The sequence below is a fragment of the Lissotriton helveticus genome, chromosome 1_1 (assembly GCF_964261635.1).
Source record: "Lissotriton helveticus chromosome 1_1, aLisHel1.1, whole genome shotgun sequence".
Lineage (NCBI taxonomy): Eukaryota > Metazoa > Chordata > Amphibia > Caudata > Salamandridae > Lissotriton > Lissotriton helveticus.
Window position 1 is genome coordinate 3,181,061 of NC_136057.1, and position 24,610 is coordinate 3,205,670.

Sequence of the window (24,610 nt, forward strand, 5' to 3'; positions counted from 1 at the left end):
AGCAAGATTGTCAGGAATTTCTAATGTACATGCTTGTTGTATTGCAAGAGGAAGGTATAGATGTTGAAAATCTTTTTGGCCTTTCTTATAAATGGCAACATGTCTGCGATAATTGTTCCTTTTCAAGTAGTACAACAGTAGATACTGAAAGATTTATATATTTGAATTAACCAGACTGCAAATCAGTGTATTTTAATAATCTAGTTAGAGCAGCTGATCAAAACATGGTTTGTACTCAATGTAACTGTGCAATGCTATCAACATTATTTATACAAAGTTATGGACAGTACGTAATTTTAAATGTTCCAACGATGTAGACCTGATGGAACTAAATTAACAACTTTAATTAAAACTTTTGTGGCTTCTCAATTATCAATTTCAGGAAGAACCTTTGTAACAGTAGCAATTATTTTCCATGATGGTCCTTCAACAACATCTGGACATTATACAGCTTATTTAAAATGTCAAAACATTTGGACTTACTGTAATGATACTGTTTTGACTTTCAAAAAACGTTTGCCTTTTGACTTAAAAAATTCTTACCTAGTGTTTTTACAACCTAAATTTTATGAAAAGTAATTGGCCTAGAAAGATTGGAGCAATTAATAAAAGTTAGTCATCAGGATACTATATGATGTTCAGATTCTGATAGTTTACTGGTTGTTTAAGGATTTATGGACATGATACACATCCTTGGGTGGAGATATATATATTGTTAGGTGTTACGAAAGACGTTGGAGCTTTTCATGCAGAAGGTCGGGAAATGGAAGGTCAAGAGTATTATTAATTATTTTCCAAAACAAGGAATTTTTACGTACTATTTGGCCATGTGGGAAAGTACATCAATGAAAAATGAGTTTCTCGGGTAAATGTTGATAATATATGTTTTTACATAAGTTTGTAATGATACTCAATTGATTTTCAAACAACGTTTGCCTTTTGACTTAACAAATTCTTACCTAGTGTTTTTAGAACCCACATTTTAGTGAAAGTAATTGGACAATGAAGATTGGAGCAGTTAATAAAAGTAAGTGTGTTGTTCAAAATTAGTTTGTGAGTGAAAGTGATCAAGATAATTAGCAAACTGGTTGTTGTCACAGAGGTAGTATAAGTGTATCACATAGTGAGTGATATCAGTATTATAGGAAATGTTTATCAAGAGTAAGTCAGAGGTGCAAATATAATTATTGTTAGATGATGAAATAGATGTTGGACTTTTCATTCCAAAAGTCGGGTAAATGGAAGTTTAAAACTACTATTAAGTAATTTCCAAAAAGAGGACTTTCTGTATACCATTTGGCCATGTGGAAAGGTATGTAAATGAAGATTACGTATTTCGGGTAAATGTGGTTAATATATGTTTCTATATCACTTTAGTTTGAGAGAATAACAATGAGATACTGTATCTTAGAAATTGCTGTTTGGAAGAAAACATTTAAGATATGTTTTTTCTAAGTTTTATGGGTTTTTTAAACACAATCATTTTGATTGTGTTTTTTTTGCCCGCTGTGATATGATGAGTAGTATTGAACTCACTGTTTTTAGTGAAAATCAATAAATTCTGAGAACAGCAAAAATAAACCATATAACATGTTGTAAGTGTTAATTTGCATTTTGTATTGTGAAATATATATTATAACTGATTTCTTTACTCTCTTCTACAGATATTACATTTATAAGGTAAGTACGACTAATAAAAAATACATTTTCATTACTTTTTTAGTTCTGTTTCTCTCTATCCTTCCCTTACTGCCTCTCTCTTAACCTCACTGCTTTCATTCCTTCAGTTTCTCACTCCCTTTATCTTACGTTCACTCCCTTTAACTCATCCACATTTTGTCACTGACTTTTTTTTGCTCTTTCACTCAGTCCCCTTCTCTCACACTTTCCTTCACTCCCTCTATTTCCTCACTCTTTTACTCTTCTTGTCTCATGCTCGATCACCTTTATTCATCCTCTATCACCACTGTTTCGTCAAACTTACTATCATTCTTTTACCCTACGTCACACCTGTCCCTTTATTTTGCTCCCCTTACTTATCCTCATTCCCTATACTTCACTCACCTTCTTCTTAGTCTTCTCACCCACTCATGTTTAGTCAGTCCCTCTGTTTCACTCCCCTTCACCTCTCTTTCCTTCCTTTGCTCACTCACTAATTCCTCTTCTGTCACTCCCCTAACTGCACTTCAAACACACCTTCATAAAACTCCGTGTCCTCTTACTTTCTCTGTACTCTTCCATCACTCCCTCTCTCTTAGACTCACTGTTGTTAACACACCTGCACTAATTCCCCCTTCCCTCTCCCTCATTTCCCTTCCCTAACTCCTCTTTCCTTTTTCTCGTGTTTTGTCTCTTGTATTGTGAATAATGTATTATAACTGAATTGTTTTTTCGTTTCCACCGATATTTCATTTATAAGGTAAGTACGACTGACCCAAAAACTTTTTATTTCTCTTTTTGTCTATCCTTCCATTGTTCCTGTCTCTTAGCGTGACTCTCTTCATCACCTCGTTCTGTCACTCCTTTTCCATCAGCTACAATACCTCATTTTCCGTTTTTTGATCCCTCATTAGTGTCCTTCTATCACTCCTTCATTCACTCCCTGTGTGTAGTCAATCACTGACTCCCATTGTCTCACACTCACTCGACTTTATCCACCCTCTATCATTTGTCTTTCTTCAACTTCACTGTCCTTCTCTCACTCACCTCACCCTTGTTTTGTTAGGCTGCTTCCGTCAGTACCCTTTATTCCTATCCTTCACTCCCCTTCTCCTTTCTTGTTTCCCTCACTTACGTTTTCTCAGTTCATCTGATTTACTCCCCTTCACCTCTCTTTCCTTCTTTTGCTCCCTTACTCATTAACCTTCCCTCACTCACCTTACTCCACTTCACTTACTCCTTCTGTCACTCCCTTTGAACTCTGACATCCCACTTCTCTTTCTTCACTGTCTCTCTGTTAGCCTTACTTCCTCTGTCCCTTCACTGGCTCACTGCCCTTCCCTTACACTCACTGTCTTTAACTCACCCACACTCCATCACTTGCCTTTCTTTGCTCCCTCACTCAGTCCCCTTCTCTGACTCTTTCCTTCACTCCCTCTGTGTCCTCACTCCCCTTGTCTCACGCTCATTCGCCATCTCTCTTTTGACTGTGCTATGTCTTCCTTTGTTTGTTCCATGTTTCTCTGTGTGTGTGCCATCTTACCCTCTGTCTGCACAATATATGCATGTGCGTGTGTCATCTTACCCTTTGCTTGCACCATCTCACCCTCTACTTGTTCTATCTCACTCTCTGCCTGCATCATCTTACTCTCTACCCGTGGCATGTGTCTCTCTGCATGTGCCATCTATCTTTCCTGACTCTTAATCTCATTCCTTCTCTCTTGTATTGTGAAATATACATTTTATGCATTATAATTTATTTGTTTCTTGTGTTTTACAGATATTATATTCTTAAAAAATAATTTGTTTACGTTTTTTTATATCTTAGAAGGTAAGTATAAGAAATAAAAAACTTTTTTCGCATCAGTGTCTAAGTTTTCATTATTTATAAGGTATGAGAATCAAAAATAAGTTTGTTATCACTCTCTTATTGTGACAGAATAACTGCCTCACTCTTTCTGAGTCCCTTGCGCCCTCTCTCTCTACATGTGTCTCCCTTACAGTTAATCTTCTTTGCTCTCTCTTTCTACCACTCCTCCTCTTTACATCAGTCAGTTTCCCTCTTTCTTTATTTTGTTAGGTTTGATCTTATTCTCCATCCTTCACTCTGTTATCCATTTCTTACCTGTTAGTAAACCTTCATTTATTGGCACTGCACTTCCTCCAGTGCACTTCATTCTCTCCGTTTCTCACACCTCTTCCCTTTTGTGTTCACTTTTGTTTACACGTCTTTGTTTTGAAAACAGTGCCACAGGCCCTTAAATATTCGTTAGTTACCACCGAATACTATACGGCCTCAAGGCCCATAGGAATCAATGGCAATTACCGAATTGGTAAATACCGATTCGGTAAAATGACAGATTTTTATGGATTTGGTAATTTCAAAAGACAAATTACATACATCCCATTTACCTACTCTTAAATATTGAAGTGGTATGATTTGGGACGCGATGTAGGTAGGCATTTACCGGTCGGTAACGGCTGAATTTGGCCGTTACTGACCGGTAAATGCCTTTTCCTATGTAGGAGGAATTTAATTACAGATTTGGTATTTTTACCGATTCTGTATTTACCGAATCGGTAACATTACAGAATTAGTAAATACAGACTTGGTAAAAATACCAAATCTGTAAATTCTAATGTAGGTTGCACTAATGATAGTGCTAGAGGCATCTAAGAATTCGTTATTTACCACTCAATACAATTGGGTGGTAAATAAGGAATTCCTGTGTACATGCACAATTGTGCATGTACACCTGTGCCATGTGGCACACATACATTCCCTAAGGGCATGTATGTGTGTCACATTGCACACAAGCCAAAAACAGGGGTGCTACAGGGTGTCAAAGTGACACCCTGTTCCCCCTGGCAGGATTCGGTATTTACCGATTCGGTAATTACCGAATCGGTATTTGCCATAGATTCCTATGGGCTTCAAGGCCCATAGGAATCAATGGCAAATACAGATTCGGTAATTATCGAATCGGTAATTACTGAATTAAGATTCAGTATTTAAGAAGTGGTAATCTGGGATTACCTACATCGGGCCCTCGGTATTTATGAGTAGGTAAATCGAGATTACGTACATCTGGCCCATTGAGTTGTAACATGTTTATATATATATGTTACATTTCAGTGCTTTGGAAGTAGTACAGTATACTATAGGTAAACACCTTATAGGTTTATGCTGTACCACATCCTTATAGTTTCGCACTTTGACATTCACTATGACGAACTTTTACATACAAACATAGAAATTTAGTTCTTTCTTTAACTAGTAGAGGTAGTTCTAAAAATAACTGGGGTTTTTTTGTTTTTGTTTTGCTTGAAAAACGTTGTAAAAAAAGAAACTTTTTAAGGCAGATAATTGTTCAACCGGAACAAACTATGAAAAATAAAGAAAAAAATTATGGGGTGCACCTGTGCTTCCTGTTTTTTTGCAGGATAACTTGAATGGACTCTTGTCCAAAGGCTATTAGTTTCTGGCAACAAATGCATTGCATTATCAATTTCTTAAGTTCTGGTTGGATATTTGCAATCATTGATGCTTGCATTGGTGGTGCTGTTGGTTGAGAAGAAGTGCTGGGAGCAGAGCCCTGCTCCTCTGATGATCTTTTCATTACAGCTTTACTCCAATTTTTTGGGTGTATATTTTTGACATGGCGTACCATGCCAAAAGTTCCAAAGCTGTACTTCTTCTGTGGATCCCCTCTGGAAAGTACCGTGTCACAGATTTTGCATGTGCCAAAGGCGCATTGACCTTTTTCTGTCCTTCTGGGAATTTAAAAAATTTCCAAACTATGTACTCTTTCGGTGATCTAGGGGTGTCAGGAACAAACTCTTCTGAAGATGAACTAGAAGAATCCTCAAGTTCCTGGTATTGAGAATGCTCAGGTTCCTCATGTTCAGAAGGCTCAGGTTGCTCAGGTTCCTCATGTTCTGAATGTTCAGGTTCCTGCTGTTCAGACATTTCAATAGATTTTTCAGGAGCAAAGTGCTGATGAAAAAAGGTGTTTCTTCCTCGAAAGCCAAAGAAGAATGATGAAGATGGGAGGGGTCTTTCAAGAATTGGAGTAGGAAGTATTATAAACCAATAAAATCTTTTGTTATGAGGTCACATGGTGCGTTTACGGAGCGCTTACGTAAGCTTATGGTGCGTCTACATATTATTTACGGAGCGCTTACGTCTTCTTATGATGCGCTTACGTAGTACGCACCCTCGCAAGGTTTATAATTGCTTTAATAAAGTTATATATGGTCTTTAAAAGTTTAAATTAACATGTTCTTTATTATCCCAGATAATGTGTACCTTTACATTGTGCAATGAATACGTAGATATAACGATTTAAAATTTATAAAACTTTCGGGGGTAAGAGCTCGAAGCATTTACGGTGCACGGACGGAGCTCTTACGTTACGTGCACGTGCGACGTACCCTCGCGATATTTGTTACTACTTCAAAAAGTAATATACTGTTGTTCAAAGTTAAAAAAAAAAAATTCTACATTGAAGCAGATATTGTCTACCTTTAAAATCTATGTAAAAACGTAGATATTATGTTTTATAAATTTAAAAAATCTGTCGGGGTAAGAGCTCAGAGCGTTTACGGTGCGCGGACTCTGTAATCATATAAAAAAAAACTTGAAAATAAAAATTATATATCTTATATTAAATATATATATTCACTGAAAAAAACATAGGTTTCAAGCCTTACATAGTTAGTTATTAGCAATTAAAAAACCTTGCAAATTCACTGAAAAAACCATAGGTTTCAGGTCATAAATAGTAAGGTATTAGCATTTAAAAAACCTTGCAAATTCACTTAAAAGACCATAGGTTTCAGGTCATATATAGTTAGGAATTAGCATTTAAAAAACCTTGCAAATTCACTGAAAAAACCATAGGTTTCAGGTCATATATAGTTAGGTATTAGCATTTAAAAAACCGTGCAAATTCACTTAAAAAACCACAGGTTTCAGGCCTTATATAGTTAGGAATTAGCATTTAAAAAACCATTGAAATTGCTCCTATATAGTTAGTTGTACTAACTATATTTCGCGCACCCGCAATCCACTGCTGATGATGTCACATATTACAACATTCATGACATGGTCAGTGACATCACTGATGACATCACTGATGACATCTCAAATGACATCACTGATGACATCACTGATGACATCTCAATTGACATCACTGATCACATCACTGATGATATCATTCATGTGATAATACGATGCACCTCTTCACACTCTAATATAACCTTTGATACACCCAGTGTTAAATACAGACTACCATTCTTGAAACCATTGACACACCAATACCAGTTACTACATACGCACACACTGATTGCTAGGTCTATACACACATCCAATCATTTACCCATAGAATCACTCATACATACAGTCACTCATCAATACTACACTCTCATCTGCACTGAAACACCTATACAGACACTCACACTCTACCACTCATCCATGGAGTTATTCACACATCTAGTCAGTCATGAAAAGAATCAATCACACTTTCATTTCCTCAACTATACAGTTATACACACAACACCTTACTTATACAAACATATACTATCACATACTTACTATGTTATACAATTACTGATACAAGTACACAATGATCCATACAGCCACTCGCACAATCAGTGGCTCTTATGTATAGTCATTTATATATGCCAGCTACCCACACACACGCTCAGTCTCCCATACAAATACTCGGGCAACCAATCAATAACACATATACCCACTCATATAGCTACTGATCAACACATGCAGTTGCTTACACAACAACAGACATACTGATGCACACATTCAGACAGTTTAGTCACTAACCCATGAATTCAGTAAGACACATTTAATCACTCACTCAAACATTCAGTCATGTACCTACTAACTCTTTCATCCAGACACTTATACATCCACTCATTCTTTAATATGTAAAACATATTTAAACTTTACAGAAACACACAGTCACTGGATGATGTCATTTGTGATGTCATCAGTGATGTCACTGACCATGTCATGTTTGATGTAATATGTGACATCATCAGCAGTGGATTGCGGGTGCGCGAAATATAGTTAGTACAACTAACTATATAGGAGCAATTTCAATGGTTTTTTAAATGCTAAGGTAACACACTTGCTAAAACAACTAAGTCAGAACCTGATCAGTCCATCTGCCAGCCCAATTCTGATAGCCCTACGAGCAAAGATTCTCCCTGCGATCTCCTATGGTCACCTGGTCTTTCCTGGGAAGTTGGATGTCCTTCTCAACTCAGCCCAAGTGAAGGCATACAAGTTGGTGTTACATATACCAAGGATAGCAAGAAGATCCAGGCTGAGACTGGAACTTGGCATAGCAAGACCAGACTTTATTTGTCAGGGGGAGCTCATAAAGCTGTATCTAAGGGTACTAAGGGCCCCAGCTAACTCTCTAAAACACCACTTGAGATCGATCTTCGAAGGGCCAGCCTCGATATGGCACACCAGGCTGGGACACGCAATCAAAGCTTTGAGGATCGAGGAAGAAAACATTCCGCGGCAGGACATCCCACTGAATGCATGGAAGAGAGCCGTCAACAAACAAGTTTATGAAATCTCTTTTGACCTCGACCACAAAACCCTTCGTCTAAGTACTCATTTGGTCCCTTTAAAACACTCGTACATGGTTGGAAAAGCTCAATCATACCTAAGTGAGGCTTTAACAACTCATGCACGAAGCAAAATTCTGTACATGAGGCTGACCACGCTTGGGATAGCAGACTTCAACCCCGCATGGGCTCAAAGAGGGGAACCCACATCTTGTAGGTTATGCACCTACACAAGGGAATCTTGGCTGCACCTCCTCTGCTGCCGTCCTTTTTTTGACAACGATCGAAGTCAACTGTTGAGCCCGATTTGCCTCACTCAGAGCATACTATGTTGCTCCGAAGCATCAGCCTTGTGTTTCTCAACTACCAACACAATGACCCTAGCGAGATTGGCAAAATCTGTCCACCAAATTAGGCTAGCCCTAAAAGCCAATAACGAAAACATCTTAACACCTGGGAATTCAATGCTCGAAAGCAGCGAACGATAGCTGAAGTAACATTGCCACGTCGTAGCATTGCCATTGCCCTCCCATGAAAGAAACGTCCGTTGTCAGGACTAACACCAAGGCACACATGGTTGTACAAAGACCATCTACATGGGACTTAGATAGGGGCGCCACACCCCCTCACTTTACTCTGCTTTCTTTTTTAACTCGCTTTTTCTTTTTTAATTGGCACACCAGTGCATCTTTTATCAAGCAGAGAAGCTTACAAACACAGTTTTTTGTATTCTCTTCTTTTACTGTAAAGATTTTAATTAATTGTACAGTTAATAAAAATTCATTCATAAAAAAAATGCTAATTCCTAACTACATATGACCTGAATCCTATGTTTTTGTCAGTGAATATATATATTCATACATATATAAACATATATAATCTCCATATCTATATAAATACAAATATAAATGCTTGCATACATATACATATATGCATACATATGTATGTTATTTACATGAAAGTTTGAAACACACTAATAAAAGAAAAGCTAAAAAGCCACCTCATTACAAACAGAATGGCTTTAACTCAAACGAGGGCGAGATCTATTGCATTTTCAATGCTTGTTTACTTTGGTTCCATCAAGAAGGCATTCAGATGTGTCACACATTTGCCATAAATTCTGAATGTTAGCACTCTAGTTGCTTATTATATCACTGTAGTAAAGCTACTTCTCACCAGGGAAGTCTGCTGCTGGTATTGAAAGTGCATGTTTCAGTCTGCATGTCAGATTTTTTTTTATGAAATAGAAGAGGATTTGAGAAGTCAAAATGTGCCCCAATTTTTCTTTCTTCAGCACTAATCATAATTTCTCTGGCAAAATGAACCCCCTCATTTTGTTCCTTTGCAAATTAAATGTTTTAAGTGTTACCACTTTATTCCAATCAAGATGACTTAAGGTCCGCCATACTTTTGTCATAAGTTAGACTGTTAGCGCTCTAGTTGTTCTTTAGAACACTCTGGGACATTCTGTCATTGGGCTATACTTGGGCTACATCTGGGGGATATTTGTGCTACATTTGGGCTCTTTTGTCTCTGGTGCCCATCTTGGGAGACTTATTTGTTATGAAGTTTCCTAATTTCCTCATTTACTACAGTCTTCTCAGTAGGAAATGCTTTCAGTTTTTTACTTTGGTTTCATCAAGAAGGTATTCGGATATGTCACACATTTGCCATAAATTCTGAACGTTAGCATTCTAGTTGCTTATTATATCACTGTAGTAAAGCTACTACTCACCAGGGAAGTCTGCTGCTGGTATTGAAAGTGCATGTTTCAGTCTGCATGTCAGATTTTTTTTAATGAAATAGAAGAGGATTTGAGAAGTCACTCAAAATGTCCCCTAATTTTTCTTTCTGAAGCACTAATCATACTTTCTATGGCAAAATGAATCCCCTCATTTTGTTCCTTTTTAAATTAAATGTTTTCAGACTTACCACTTCATTCCAATCAAGATGGCTTCTGGTGTGCCATACTTTTGTCATAAGTAAGACTGTTAGCGCTCTAGTTGTTCTTTAGAACACTCTGGGACATTCTGTCATTGGGCTATACTTGGGCTACATCTGGGGGATATTTGGGCCTCATTTGGGGTCTTTTGTCTCTGGTGGCCATCTTGGGAGACTGCATGTCAGAATATTTTAATGAAATAGAAGAGGATTTGAGGAGTCACTCAAAATGTGCCCTAATTTTTCTTTCGGCAGCACTAATCATACTTTCTATGGCAAAATATACCCCCTCATTTTGTTCCTTTTTAAATTAAATGTTTTAAGAGTTACCACTTTATTCCAATCAAGATGGCTTCAGGTGTACCATACCTTTGTAATAAGTAGGACTGTTAGCGCTCTAGTTGTTCTTTAGAACACTCTGGGAAGCTGCAGTAGAACACAAAGGAATCAACTGACAGTCTCTGTCCTTGTTGGATGTACATGTTTTACTGAGAATGTCAGACTTCATTCTCACATGACTGAGAAAGATAATGTGAATTTACAGAACATATGCTTTCAGTTTATCTTATAGATCACCTTCCAAATCACTGTGGGAAAAGCATGATATAATTGTTTTCTTTCAAACGTGATTCATGATATCCCAGCAGAAGGCTTTTTCACGTGGTAAAATCACCTTAAACAAATGATTTATAATGTAACTAAAGTCCTAAAACCTTCTAATAACTGCAATGCTTTTTAATGAGGTGCTATCATGTATATTGGTCCCAAGATGGCTGCCAACACTTCTTGTATGAAGTGCTGACAGCCAATCAGATCTCACGATGAGGTTAGGCTCCGCCCAGATATATAAATTTTATTCACATTTGATTTTCTCAACAACTACTGGAGGGATTTACACCATTTAAACAAAAGGATGATCTGTGAATCAGACTCATGGGGAAAACATGTTTTGGGACCCCTTTTTTTCTCAGCCGCCACTTCACGAATCCCCCCAAAACTTTCAGGGAAGGAGTGGAGTCGAGCAGGCCATCTTCTTTGAGAAATTTGCGAAGATTCATCAACCGGTGCCAAAGTTATTCCCAATAGATTGTTGCGGATTTCCTATGGAAACTAGGTCCTAACTATATATACCTACTGGCGACCGCCAGTAGGTAATATATATATCTATATATTTATATATATGGAACACCACAATCCAGATAACCATGTACAGACCACACCGTGCTTGCAAGTTCATAAAGTGCTTCTATTGCTTGATGAACAACATGGCGCGTTTTGGCCGCATTTATACAACCTTGAACACATGACACACTAGGACCATTTACACCTTATATAGTGATTTCATGAGTGATGTCATTATGATGTCACTGACCATGTCATGATTGATGTAACATGTGACATCATCAGCAGTGCATTGTGGGGTCGTGAGTTATAGTTAGTTACTAGCTACTAACTATAACGTTCGAATTTCTCTGGTTTTGTACGAGTGAAATTTCCAACTAACTATAGCGTCCCTGAAATCTATGGGGATTTTTGTGAATTTCTAACGTTTTTTAAATGCTCATTTCTAACTCGTCACCCCACATTGCACTGCTTATGATCTCACATATTGCATCACTCAGGACATGGTCACTGACATCACTGATGACATCTCAAATGACATCATTGATTGCAAAACTGTGAGTGTTTAAAAAAAGTTTATGACTGTTAATTATATATACCAAGGTCTGTTTGTGAATCAGTGGGTATATGAGTGCCTGATTGGATGATTCAGTGGGTGCATGACTAACGGTATAAGTGAGTGATTTGATGTCTCAGTGAATGAATGAGAGAATGGTTGGATGTGTGAATGTCTGTATCTATTAGTCAGTTGGTACCTAAGTGGTTGTTTGCGTGTGTGAGTGGGTATGTGTGTTTCTATATGGGAGAGTGATCGGCTGTCTGAATATCGCTATGAGTGTCTGAGTGTCTGTGTGGGTGGGTGAGGGTGTGTGTGACTGCCTATATGGATGAGTGAGTGAGTGGGTGAGACAGTGGTTCTATTGGTTAGTGAATGTGTGTGTTAAGAGCTGGATGTGTGAGTAACTGTCGTTGAGTGAGTGCATGTGTTAGTGGTATATAGATGAGTAACTGGGTATGTGAAAGACATGATATGTGAGTGACTGTATGGGTGAGTGACTGAATGTGAGAGTGGCTGTGCGGGTGAGTGTGTGTTTGTGTCAGTGACTGTTTAGGTGAGTGAGTACATGTTAGTATCTGTATAGGTAAGTGAGCGAGTATGTGTGTAACTGTATGGGTGAGTAGGTGGCTGTGTGATCGTATGGGTGAGTGAGTAGGTGTCTGAATACCTCTATGGGTGACTGACTCAGTGTGTGAGTGGCTGTATGTAATGTAATGTAATTTGACACTTGTAGATTGCTACTGTCACTCCGAAGGGCATCAGAGTTGGAAACTTACTGGGTGACTGCCAAAGGGCGAGGGAAACAGGTGTTAGATAAGAGTTTTGCACAGAACGTCCAATGCTGAAAAATCCAGGTCTTTAGGGCTTTTCTAAAGAGAGTCTTGGATTGGATCTTACACATCTGGATTGTGAGTTTATTCCATGCTTTAGACCCAATCTCTGCAAGAAATTTTCCTCCTTTCAAGGCCAATCCAAAAGCAAGTATGTATAGCAGATTAGCGTTAGACGACCTAACACTCTGGAAGGGCATATAGCACATAAATCTGGTTCGAAGATAATAAGGTTGCAGGTGAAAGGCAAGATTGCAAGTATTCATCAACTAACTGCTGTCCTTCTCTATAAACCCACTAACTATGCCCTCCTTTATATTTACAGAGAGGCACGATGGAGAAGAACCAGACCTTGGTGAGAGAGTTTATCCTTGTGGGATTCTCACACTTTCCATATCTGAAGATTCCGTTGTTTTATACTTTCTCCATTATTTATGGTGCAACCTTGTTGGGGAATCTTCTCATCATCATCATAATCAGCACTGATTCTCACCTCCAGACACCGATGTATTTTTTTCTAAGCAACATCTCACTTCTGGACATCCTGTGCCCTTCGGTGATAGTTCCTAAGATGCTGTCAGACCTCGTCTCAAGGTCAAAGGTGATTTCCTATCATGGCTGCATGGCCCAGCTCTTCTTCTATATCCTCTTAACCACTGTGCAATGCTTCCTTTTGTCAGTGATGGCCTTTGACCGCTATGTTGCCATATGCCAGCCCTTGCACTACCACGCCATCATGAGCTTGGAGGTCTGTGTGCGACTGGCAGTTGTTCCATGGATTAGTGGTGGGCTTAATTCCTTGATTTACACGGTGGCAACCAGTCAGCTGACCTTCTGCAGATCTAATGTGATCAATCACTTTTTTTGCGACATTTTACAATTCCTGCAGATGTCCTGCTCGGACACAAGTGTGAACATGATCACTATCTTCCTTGGTGTAGTCCTTATTGGCGTCGGGAACTTTGCTGTTGTTCTCGGCTCATATACCCGCATCATCTCGACTATCCTGAAGATTGTGTCCAGGGAGGGCAGGAAGAAGACCTTCTCCACCTGTAGCTCCCACCTCATGGTGGTGTCTCTCTACTATGGCACTCTCATCTTCATGTACTGCAGAACCCTGGCCAGCCTTTCACAGCCCAATGTCTGGATGGCTGCTCTCATCTATACAATTGGCACACCAATCCTTAACCCAATGATTTATAGTTTGAGGAACAAAGAGATAATAGGGGCTTTGAGGCGAAAAGTAGGAAACATGGATTGTTCCTGAATATAGTGATATCTCAGTATCAGCTCCTTGAATGCAGTGGTGAAACACTTAAACATTATGTTGAACATGCGCAGCACTCCTAAATGACTAATCTCTTTCACTGGCACCTGGCACCGAAATACGTGATAGGATATTTGTAAGAAATTGGGTTATTAATTGACAGTAGTGAAAAGCCTGGGCAAATAATTATCACTATCCTTGTCAGTGTGAACCACAAAAGTTACTAAGGGCCTAATTATGAGTTTGATGTGCGGCACCGGGTCCCCCTCGGGACCGCACCGCTAAACCCCTGGTCAAGCCACCCACCAGATTACAAGTATTTCTCAAACCTGGCAGGCTTTTTTGACGTTCCCACTGCATTGTCTCCAAAACTGAGCACCACACTCTAAAGTACATGCTGTGCAGGTGCTGGTGTGCAGGCACACTGGGGGGGCACATGTTTCCTCTCTGTCATGAACCACAATAAATACCGTGTCAGCGAGGGCACTCATAATATGCTTGGTGGGACCATGATGATGCCGCTAAGCATATTGTGGCCTCCTAACCTCCACAACACCACAGGGCAATGGTGGTTTGCTGGAGCACGGCAAAGCCGGTCCTACCACCCTAATTGTAATAGGGTGGTTGGAAGACCATCACGACCCCGCAAACTAGGCGGTCCGTGGACCACCAGACTTGTAATAGAGCTCTAAGTAAACTTGAGCTCAACCCTCTCGTAACTATGGCAAAGAGCAAACATGCTTAACTTTAGAGGCAATATGTACAGTGTTTCTGCAGTGCTCAAACATTAATAAGGTCAAACTGCAACACAAAACAACATCCCAAACCAATTTGTGAAGACAGACAATATTTCCATAAATGAAATGACACCAAAACAACAAAAATCCATTAAATGGAACCGGAGATATGAATTTCTAAAATTTTAATTCAAAATTAGAGATGAGTAGATGAGTAAAATGTAAATATGCCAGAGTAATTTCAGTAATCACGCATTACTCCTGTACCATGAAATTTCCGAAATAAAACAATCATTCTAGCATGAATAATTTAGAGTAATTTGGGACACAAATCCTACCTCAGGAGCCCGAGATTAATGAACAAACAGAGTGAGTGGCTTCTGGAGACTGCTGTTCAAGTCCTTCAGCATTTAGTTCTGTTTTCCTAGTACAATATGCATCCTCAGGCCTATTTTGGACACAAAACTGTATTTTGTGCTAGGAAAATAGTGCTAAATGCTAAGGAGGAAACTTCATCGAGGGCCTTGGCATAAGAGCTAATCTCAGGATATGACTATATTTTCTAGGGGAAAAGTGTGGCTGGCACTTTAGACGCCTTCATATTGAGGGCAGAATCAGCCCTCAATAATGAAATTAAACTTACTGAACGTAGACTATCTCTTGAGCCCCATCCCTCGCAAAGTAGACTTTCATTAACCCCCGCAATTTCTGATTCTATGGTGGTATCTGATCAGGTTGTATCTCCATCCCGGCTGAGTCAGTCCCCACTTGTTGCCTCAGATCCAGTGACAACCCATGTTTCCTGCTCATCCTTTGAGCAAGAACCTAGCCCTGTTAAACCAAAAGCCACAGCTAGAGGAAAGAAAGCAAAACTGAAGCCAACTCGTACTATTGAATCCCCCTCTATAAAAAGGAAGAGCTGTGGATTACTGAAACCAAGTAAACATAATCCGAGTACATCTGGAAAGAAAATATCACCTGTCTCTACTACAAATGATCTTAAAGAGGGTCCCCCCACACCCACACATCAGGCGCTTTTAGGGACGTTCACTGATAGCACACAGGCGGGGAACTTTTGGGGCAGGCTTGAAACCATGATATCCACCTTATTGGATCCTATTCTCCAAAAAATAAGCTCAGTAGAAGCTAGATTGCTGAAACTAGAGGGTTGGTTAGTTGCAAACTGTCAGCTACATCAGTAGTTAGCACAAATACTAGCAGAGACCATTCAGCTATCGGTGTTATAGGAGTAGGGGCAGGTCCATCTGTGAGGTCTGCAGTAAACAGTGAGGTAAGAGCAGCTCCAATAACATCATGCCCAGCAGTGTAGATACTCCGGCACGCTCCAGTCAGTCCCCTGCAAGAGTGGGGTCCTCTGTGCCTCAAAGGGCAAGGAGGACAGAAGGAAGGGAGTTACATTCAACGAGTCTCCCAGTTATTGACCTCCCACCCGAATCCACCCCATACGTACTGGTCTTTGGGAATGTTCCCTCCGTCCCCAAAGGGGCTACCGAAGACTATGGGCAGCTGATAAACCAACTAACTCACTGGTTCACATACAATACCACTCTCGGTGCACGTGTAGCGAAAAACATCCTTATGGCAAGCAGGGTCAGATGGATTGGGAGCTCATGCAAAATGGGCTCGGGTGACTGTGTTGTTGTAACTTTGATAACCCCTACACTGCGGGCAGTATTCTATCTGGGGACATCGGTCTCACTAACTTATTAGGATCTGTTATTAGGCCTTTACCTTTGGGCTATTTCTACAAGCCCGCCCCATATAGGGCTATGTCTGATAATGCCCCCATAGCACCTCCCCGAGGTGGGTGGTCAAATAGATTAGCACTTAGGCAAAAGCCTATTCCTATGGCCCACTCATCTCTTGAATCAGACGGGTAGTATGGCGCCGACCCCTCACTGGTGCCATACAATAGATTTTCTGCTCTAACTGGGCTGTAGGATTGTGATTCACTAAGGGTCCTCACACCCTCCAAGCTTGAGCCTACTGTTTCTAATCAGTCCCCAGTTAAGGTAGTTGTGAGGCCCCCAGGTGAGAGATCTAATAACTTCTTATCTTGGAATATCGCGGGGCTGGCTAATAAGCTTCAAAATCCACTGTGGGTGCGATTTGTGAAGCAATTCTTGGTAATTAACTTCCAAGAAACATGGTCAGTGGATTGCAATTTATTTCTGGTAGGTTACAGGGCTTTTTTTTGTCCCAGCCACTCCGTATTGACACCCATTTGATCTGACTTGCTTCACCCATTTGTGGCCCTCAGGCCATGCCCAAAAGTCGCTTTTAGCTTCAAAGCCACTTGGGACCATTTCCGAATTGGTGGCATATCAAGTTGGGGGTCTAGCCAAAAGTCATCCTCTTCTCTTTCTTCACTATCATCCTCCTTTCCCAAAGGTTCAAAGGTCACATTAAAACCACCCACTAGGATCAGGGGATGCGAGAAGCGCCTTGTCCCTAGGAGTTCTTCGAGATCTTGCAGGGAAATGGATCTGCCGTCTCTCCTAGTTCCTCTCTCACAGACATTGTAAATGTTGAGGGTCCTACCTGTTTTACCCTTTGATTGAATACCAAAGATGACGAGGTTGTTACAGGGGAGCTCTCGAACCTGAGAATTGAGCTCTATCTTCACACAAACTAGCAGTCCCCCTGCAGGGTGGCCTATTTTGTTCTGGATAGCGGGCGTTGGTACGTGAAAAACCTGGCATATATGACGGATTGGTGCTCCAGGTTTCTTGGAGTATACAGACATCAAAAGTTTCCATAATTTTGGATCCAGTGTGAAAGTATCAGCTTCAACTTCATCCCTGCCACATTCCAAGACACCATCTGTAGGTGGTGCATGGCCTCCTGCGTGTGGGTGTTAAGGGGGCTAGGCCTCGAGATCAACAACTCTGCATAAGTCTGGCAGTTTCAAGTTACGGAAGGCGTAGCCCCCTCCATGGGCTGCTTCCTTTGATGTAGTTGAGATTAAACCCCAAAAATCTCCAGCCTTTGGACTAGTAGGGATATCTCAGCTCACCTTTGATTTGATATTCAGGGCTGAGGCACGCTTCAGGGCTGAGGTTAAGATAGACCTGTTCAGTCAGTCATTAGAGACCAGAGTCAAGTCTTGGCCAGATTATGGCAAGAGGATGTAGCCTTATTGCTAGAGCGGTCGACCTCGAAGCTGGGGAACCGGGTTTGAGTCTCAGCTACGACGATCCTGTGATTCTGGGCAAATCACTTAATCTCCCCGTGCCTAACAAAAATGAAAGTGTCCTTCTGTAACGAAACTAGTGCTATGTAAAGCGCTCTGATACCCGGTGTCTCGGGTCTAGATTGCGCTATATAAAACGCTAAAAAAAAATATATTCAATGGTAGGAGGTGGCTGGTACTTGAATTGGATGCTATTACTCACTGAAAACGGTGATGGATCAAACCCAGATCTTTTGACTGGGTGTTTGTGTTTGATTGGTTCAGATGCTCCATCCATCATCACCCCCTTTTGTACCGCTTTGGCCGCCATAAGTGTGGCAGGGTAAGCTCAGACGTGAGTCCCTTGCTCACTTTGCCACTGGATTCAACCAAGCTGGGCTGAAGACTTTGAAATTCACTTCTCCTAGGTTTTCCTTTATTTGTGTGCTTGTTTATAGACCTCCTGACACTATGTCCCTTTTCTCCCAACAGTTTGGGGATATTATTTCCCGGCTAGTCATTAATTCCGCCAAAATTCTCATCATTGGCGACTTTAATTACTGGCCGTCAGACCCCTGTGAAAATGGCCTCTCTGAGGATTTTACGGATCTGGTACTTGGTCTGAACTGTAATCAGCATATTACAGTGGCCACTCATAACAGGGGTCATATCCTCGATCAAGTTTGGACAACCAATCTTGATATTTCCCTTCTTCAGTCTATTCCTGTTCTTGGTCTGATCACTTTTTTATTTCCTTTTCTTTGAAATTTATTTTGCCCTTCCACCCTTCTCCTATCACTAATTTTTTCGCACGCAACTGGAAACGAGCTAATCTTACAGAATTCCACTCAATTCTATCCTCGTCAGCCCCCAGTGACACGGCCTCGACATCTGCCCAGGCTGATGCCCTTGATCAGTGGCTAGGACATGCGAGCAATGCAGTTGCCCCGTTAAGAATCATCAAAATTAAACGCCCCCATGACGCTCAGCGATGGTTCACGGAGCAACTGAAATTGGACAAACTGGCTCTCCGGCAAGCAGAGCGCCGTTGGAGGCGCAATTATGACCCATCATTAAAAATTGCTTATGTTAATGTCTTAAATCTTTATAAAAAAATCTATTTTACAGGCAAAAACCTCCTATTTTTCACAGAAGATTGTTAACTCCGCTTCTAAAACCAAAGACATTTTCTCAATTGTGGAGGAACTTTCTTTGCCTGACCGTGTCACTGTCCAACTTCAACCCACACAAGCTTTCTGTGATTCCCTCAACTCCTTCTTTATTGATAAAATCATCACCATTAAAAATAATATCCCCCTCCCTTCCTCGTCTTCTGTTTCTTTTTTACCCCTCCCCAATCCTTGTTGCTTTGATGCGTTTCCTCCCATTTCCTTGACTGAGTTTATTTCTTTACTACATGCAGTCAGCTCTGGTTCCCCTAATGACTGCTGTCCCCCCCAAATTCTGAAAGCCGCCTTTTTGGCATGTCCTGATCCTCCGTTGGCACTTCTTAACAGCTCGCTTGCCACAGGCTTTGTCCCTGATGCTTTCAAACAGGCGGTTGTAGTTCCCATACTTAAAAAACCTGGTGCTGATCCTTCTGTCCAGAGCAACTATCGGCCGATCTCCCTCCTCCCCTATTTGGGGAAAATTTTGGAGACCTATGTCACCCACTGCCTCAGTGATTTCATTTAGGGGTCTTCTTTTTTAGAAGACCAGCAAGCCGGGTTTAGACCGGCTCACTCCACTGAAGCTGTCATCATGGCCGTAATGGATGTACTGAGGCAAGGGCATCGACAAAAACTTGGCCCAGGCTCTTGTTTTATTAGACCTGTCGGCTGCCTTTGACACGGTCGATCACGCTATTTTGATCGACCATGTCAACAATACGGGCATTCAGGGCATGGCTCTCACTTGGATCAGATCTTTTTTGCACCAACGCTCTCAATCAGTTCACCTGTCCACCTTCTCAGCCCCTTATTCTGCACTTTCCTGTGGTGTTCCTCAGGGCTCTGCTCTTTCACCTCTTTTGTTTAATCTTTATATGCAACCCCTTATAGTTTCTCTCCGTCACACCCCTGTCACTATCTTCAACTACGCGGATAATTTACAGTTGATTTTTTCGGTTGATTCATCCCCCTCTTCCTGTGCTAATTTCCAATCCACCATGCTTACTATCTCTGAGTGGATGCATTTTAGCCAGCTGAAGCTTAATCCCAACAAGACAGAGCTAGTACTAACAGGAGGGTCAGCCAATCCCTGGAGTTCCAGTTTTTGGCCCTCCGCTCTCAGCACTCCGCCTTGCCCTGTCAATTCGGTTAAAAGCCTTGGTGTAATCATATCCAGTGACTTATCTATGAGACCTCAAATCAATGCAGTTACATCTTCCTACTTTTTCCATCTACGTAGGATCTTCAAAATCCGCAGATTCCTTACTACTGAGGCCCTCATATTGGTCATCATGGCCTTGTCACCTCCCGAATTGACTATGCTAATTCCCTCTATGTTGGGATTCCTGTTTACCATCTCCATCGGCTTCAGCTGGTTCAAAATCAGGTGGCGAGACTGGTTTTTCAACAGTCTAAACATCAACATGTCTCGCCCCTGTTGAGGAAATTGCACTGGCTCCCAGTGGCCTCCCGTTGTATTTTTAGGTTGGGCTGCACTGTTTTCAAGGCCCTTCTTGCTTCTGCTCCGGCTTTTATTTCCTCCAGCCTCAAACGTTATATCCCCCTAAGAAATCTCCGGTCTACTGCCCACAATCTTCTTATCATTAAGGGTGGGCGGCCAGCTACGCTCCGTGCACGGAGTGCGCGTAGTGCCGTCTCCTACGCATTTTGCGTAGCGGGCGTAGCCAGGCGGCACAACGCGCGCTCCGCAGACGGTGCGTAGCCGGCCGCCACCCGCCTCCCTCCCGCCCTCCCTAAATACTTAAATAAAAGTATAGAAAGCTTTTAAAAACACTTACCTTGTCCGCCGCGTCCCCGGGGCTCCCTCTCGCTGTCCCTGGATTCGCGCCGCCATTTCGGATACTAATGCGCATGCGCGGGCGGCCGTGCATGCTTATTTCTCATGAGAAATGCGCATGCGCGGGCGCCCGCGCATGCGCATTAGTATCTGCATCGGGGCTCCCTCTCGCCGTCCCTGGATTAGCGCCGCCATTTCAGATACTAATGCGCATGCGCGGGCGGCATGTTCTTGCTTTTACAATCAGTCAGGGTTAGTTCAATGTAATCCATTGGGCTTTGGAGAGGAGATAACCTTCTTGCTCACAGAATGTCCTCCCTGATTACTGACCTGCAGCCTCTAACATGTTTAACCCAGTGTATTACTTTCTTCTTAAGCGAGTCTTTGCCTTCCCACTTCTGGATAGAAATATTTTTCAGGACGGTCGTCCTGTATATCCTATTAGGGATTGGGGGGACCTTCTTTATCTCTCTTGCTAGATGGTTACCGCGGTTGCTACTAAACTGGATATCGTTGCGATAAGGGCTTTCGCCATGGCCATAGGATCCCTTAGTTGTTCTTTGTTTGACCCCCCTTTTCTCCAGAGACTTATTATTATTTCTTGCTTCTCTAAGGTCGTGCCTGGAGCATCTATACTAGAACTAGTCAGGCGCTGGTGAGGTCCCAAAGTAAGCAAGGCAGAGTCCGTTACACAGGGGATATCAGCCTGAAACGCTTTGGTAATTGGTTTGTCAAAGAGATTCCCATTTTAGGCAAAAAGAAGATTAACCTGGCCTTTCAGTTCTTATATTTGCATATTCAGGGTCACAACTTCTGCTCTGAAATCAGTGATGATTGATAGGATATTAGCATCAGGCAGTACGTGCTCCATAAGAGGTACATGTTCATCCAGTGGTTCTTCCCCTGTCCCCACCCCTGAGCTCTCGCCATTAACATTCTCGCCAACCCTGTCTGTCAGGGCTAGAAGGGGTGCAAACCTGTTACTACAGATAACGTCTGAGCCCACCGGATCATATGACTGTTCAATTGCAGGGCTTTCTGGCCTAGCCGCCTCGATGACAGACAATTTTGGGGAGTCAGTCCTTAAGGTATGTGTGGTATGCTGTTTTAAAATATGAGGAATATGTTTAAAATCTCTGGGATTCACTGGTGTTGGTGGAGTCTTGGGGTTGCTGCAGCTGGAAGTGTCTGGGGGAACAGAAGAATCCAATATTTCCACACAGACAGACAAAAGATTATCAATTCTGTCTAGAAAACAGTTCCCCGTAGCATGCTTCAAACCCTTCTTGTTTTTTTTTTTGCTTTTCAACATGCTTCCCCAGATCCACCATTACCTCTTCAGCATGTCCAACTGGATGGAATGTCCAGAGATCCTAAAATACTAAACGCAAGGCAGCAACAAAACGCAATACCAGAGCGTAGACAAAGATGTTACTGTATCTTTGATGTCTATGGCTTAGGGGTGTGGCCCAGGGCAGCCTCCTCCGGGCTATGAAGGGCACGGATGGGCCAAGTTTTTTTTTACTGTAAGGTTATATTTTATTAGCATATGTAAAGCCAACACCCACCATACACAGCCTGTGGCCAGGTCCTGTCTTCAACCCACCCGGAGCGGTAGAAAAGGGGGTGGTGGGGGTGGTGATGGACGGAGCATCTGAACCAATCAAACACTAACACCCAGTCAACAGATCTGGGTTTAATCCATCACCGTTCTTTAGCCCACTCTGCCACCCCAGTTCAGACATGGCCATATGCAAATCAGTCTGACCCTGTGCCTCATGGGAACAGCCCAGCCCGAACTGCCAAGCCATGCCTTCCCTGGACTGGAAACAAGCTTCCGAGGACCGGTTTCTGGCATTACAGCCGTCTTCAGCCCGGCTTGCTTGAATCCAGTGGCAAAGTGAGCAAGGGACTCACGTCTGAGCATACCCTGCCACACTTATGACGAACAAAGCTGTACAAAAGGGGGTGGTGATGGACGGAGCATCTGAACCAATTGAACAAGTTGGGCTTCCTACGGGCCTTGATACTATTTCCTTAGAAATGTACAATTAACTTTTTGACAATAGTTAATTTTCCCACTAATTCTGGCGGTTGTAGCAGTAAGAGCTCATCACCATTCTCTGACTGGAGGATGCATTACATGCTTTAAAAACAGGGCAAATAAGCAAAATACACAGAACTGGAGCAGGAGGACGTGCGTTCTCTTACATTGATCCTAAAGGGTGGAAATGCCTCTCACTTCACTTCAGAGCCCCCTTCTCTCTTACTGAGGTCCACAAGAAGCTGAAGACATGGATTAATAATTAACCAACCCACTAGAGGTAGGGCTAGGCACACGCGCCGCTCAGAACTCTCACACCCTCTCGGTGAGTGTGCTTTTCGAATACACACAACAAAACCCTGTGAACAACAGTTGCCAACGCTTTGCTGTTCCCAAGCATTCGCTGTAGATTTTGACTACAAATGGTGTATTTGCAAAAGATGCTGAATTTTACACAGTGGCTTAATGACGTAATGTTTGGAATTCCCGGGAAATATATTTATGAGAAATTACCAAAACTGCCCCAAGAGCTTACCCACGACTACTTCTGAGGTGTCTCAAAAGACTCTTTTCTCATTAAGGTGAGTGGGCCACATATTGGATGCCCACAATAAGTTCAAAGGGACTGCAACACACTCTTCTGTGGAATTTCTCTGTAAGTGAACAAGAGGCAAGGAATGAGAACCAAACATTTCACCCTGAGTTCCCATCATGCTCTTGAGGGTTCTTTTTAAACCTGTCCATCAACACATTGGTTTGTGGGCGCACCACGGAGAAGCTGTAGATCACTCTAGCTTGCTTGCTATCCCATCTCTTTCTTTTATGAGGAGATAAAGTTTCTTCCCAAGTCTATTGAAAATCACAGTCTTTGATAATCCAACCCTAGAAACAATACTGCTAGGTACCACCTTACTTCTTGTTTACCTGGTGACATTGTCCATCACAACCAAGATGAACTTATTGCCTGATGCCTAAGCCGAGCAGAGTTCGTGGAGTTCCGCTACGTGAAACTCAGTGAAGTGCATAAAAAACTCAGCTGTGCTACGCTGAGCTCCACAAGCAGCGGAGTTTCTTTAGATCAATACAGTTTGCAGTGATTTTCAGTGCCTGCGGCCCGTGGGATAACACTTCTAAGGAATGTTTTGCACATGTTATGGTTTTTTGTGGCTTTTATATTAGACCTAGGCAGCTGTGTTTATGCCTGCTCTGCGGTCAGCTCACCACAGAATATGTACTACGTTTGCAATAACTACAGCGCCTCGATGCATAGTTTCTCTGCCACTCTCTTATTAGTTACGTCCAACAATCTCTTAGGATGAGAAGTGGCATTCATTTTTAGACTCTGGTCAATTTATGATCTTTTAATCCTGTATTTCCTCGCCATTCTTCTTGTTCTTCTTGTTTTTCTAGTTTTTATTGCTTAACATTTTTATTGTGTCTTTTAACAGATTTTTGTGGCATAATAGAATGTGGAAAGGCTATATTGTATCTTCTGTGGTGTTTAGGTTGTGGTTTTATCTTCTTATGTGTGAAGTCGAATAAAAGCTTTTGACTGACTGAATTGCTTGTTTGGGATAATAATTCCAGTAAAAGAAGATTGCAAACATTGACACATACATTATGGAGTGCCAAGACCCTCCCACAAGATGCATTGGCTTGATCACTAGATGCCGAAAAGGGCTTTGACCGCA

The 24,610-nt window shown here is 41.7% G+C and overlaps 1 protein-coding gene across 1 annotated transcript; it reads left to right on the plus strand.

Moving 5' to 3' along the window:
* Positions 1-13,045: 13,045 nt before the first annotated feature.
* Positions 13,046-14,036, plus strand: LOC144757034 (olfactory receptor 5H19-like). The gene has a single exon (XM_078646353.1). It carries the CDS (start codon positions 13,046-13,048, stop codon positions 13,976-13,978), a length of 933 nt encoding a protein of 310 aa, XP_078502479.1. The 3' UTR covers positions 13,979-14,036.
* Positions 14,037-24,610: the final 10,574 nt, after the last annotated feature.

What these genes read in the sequence shown, in the direction of transcription:
- LOC144757034 (XM_078646353.1), top strand. Translation starts at nt 13,046, where the DNA reads ATGGAGAAGAACCAGACCTTGGTGAGAGAGTTTATCCTTGTGGGATTC.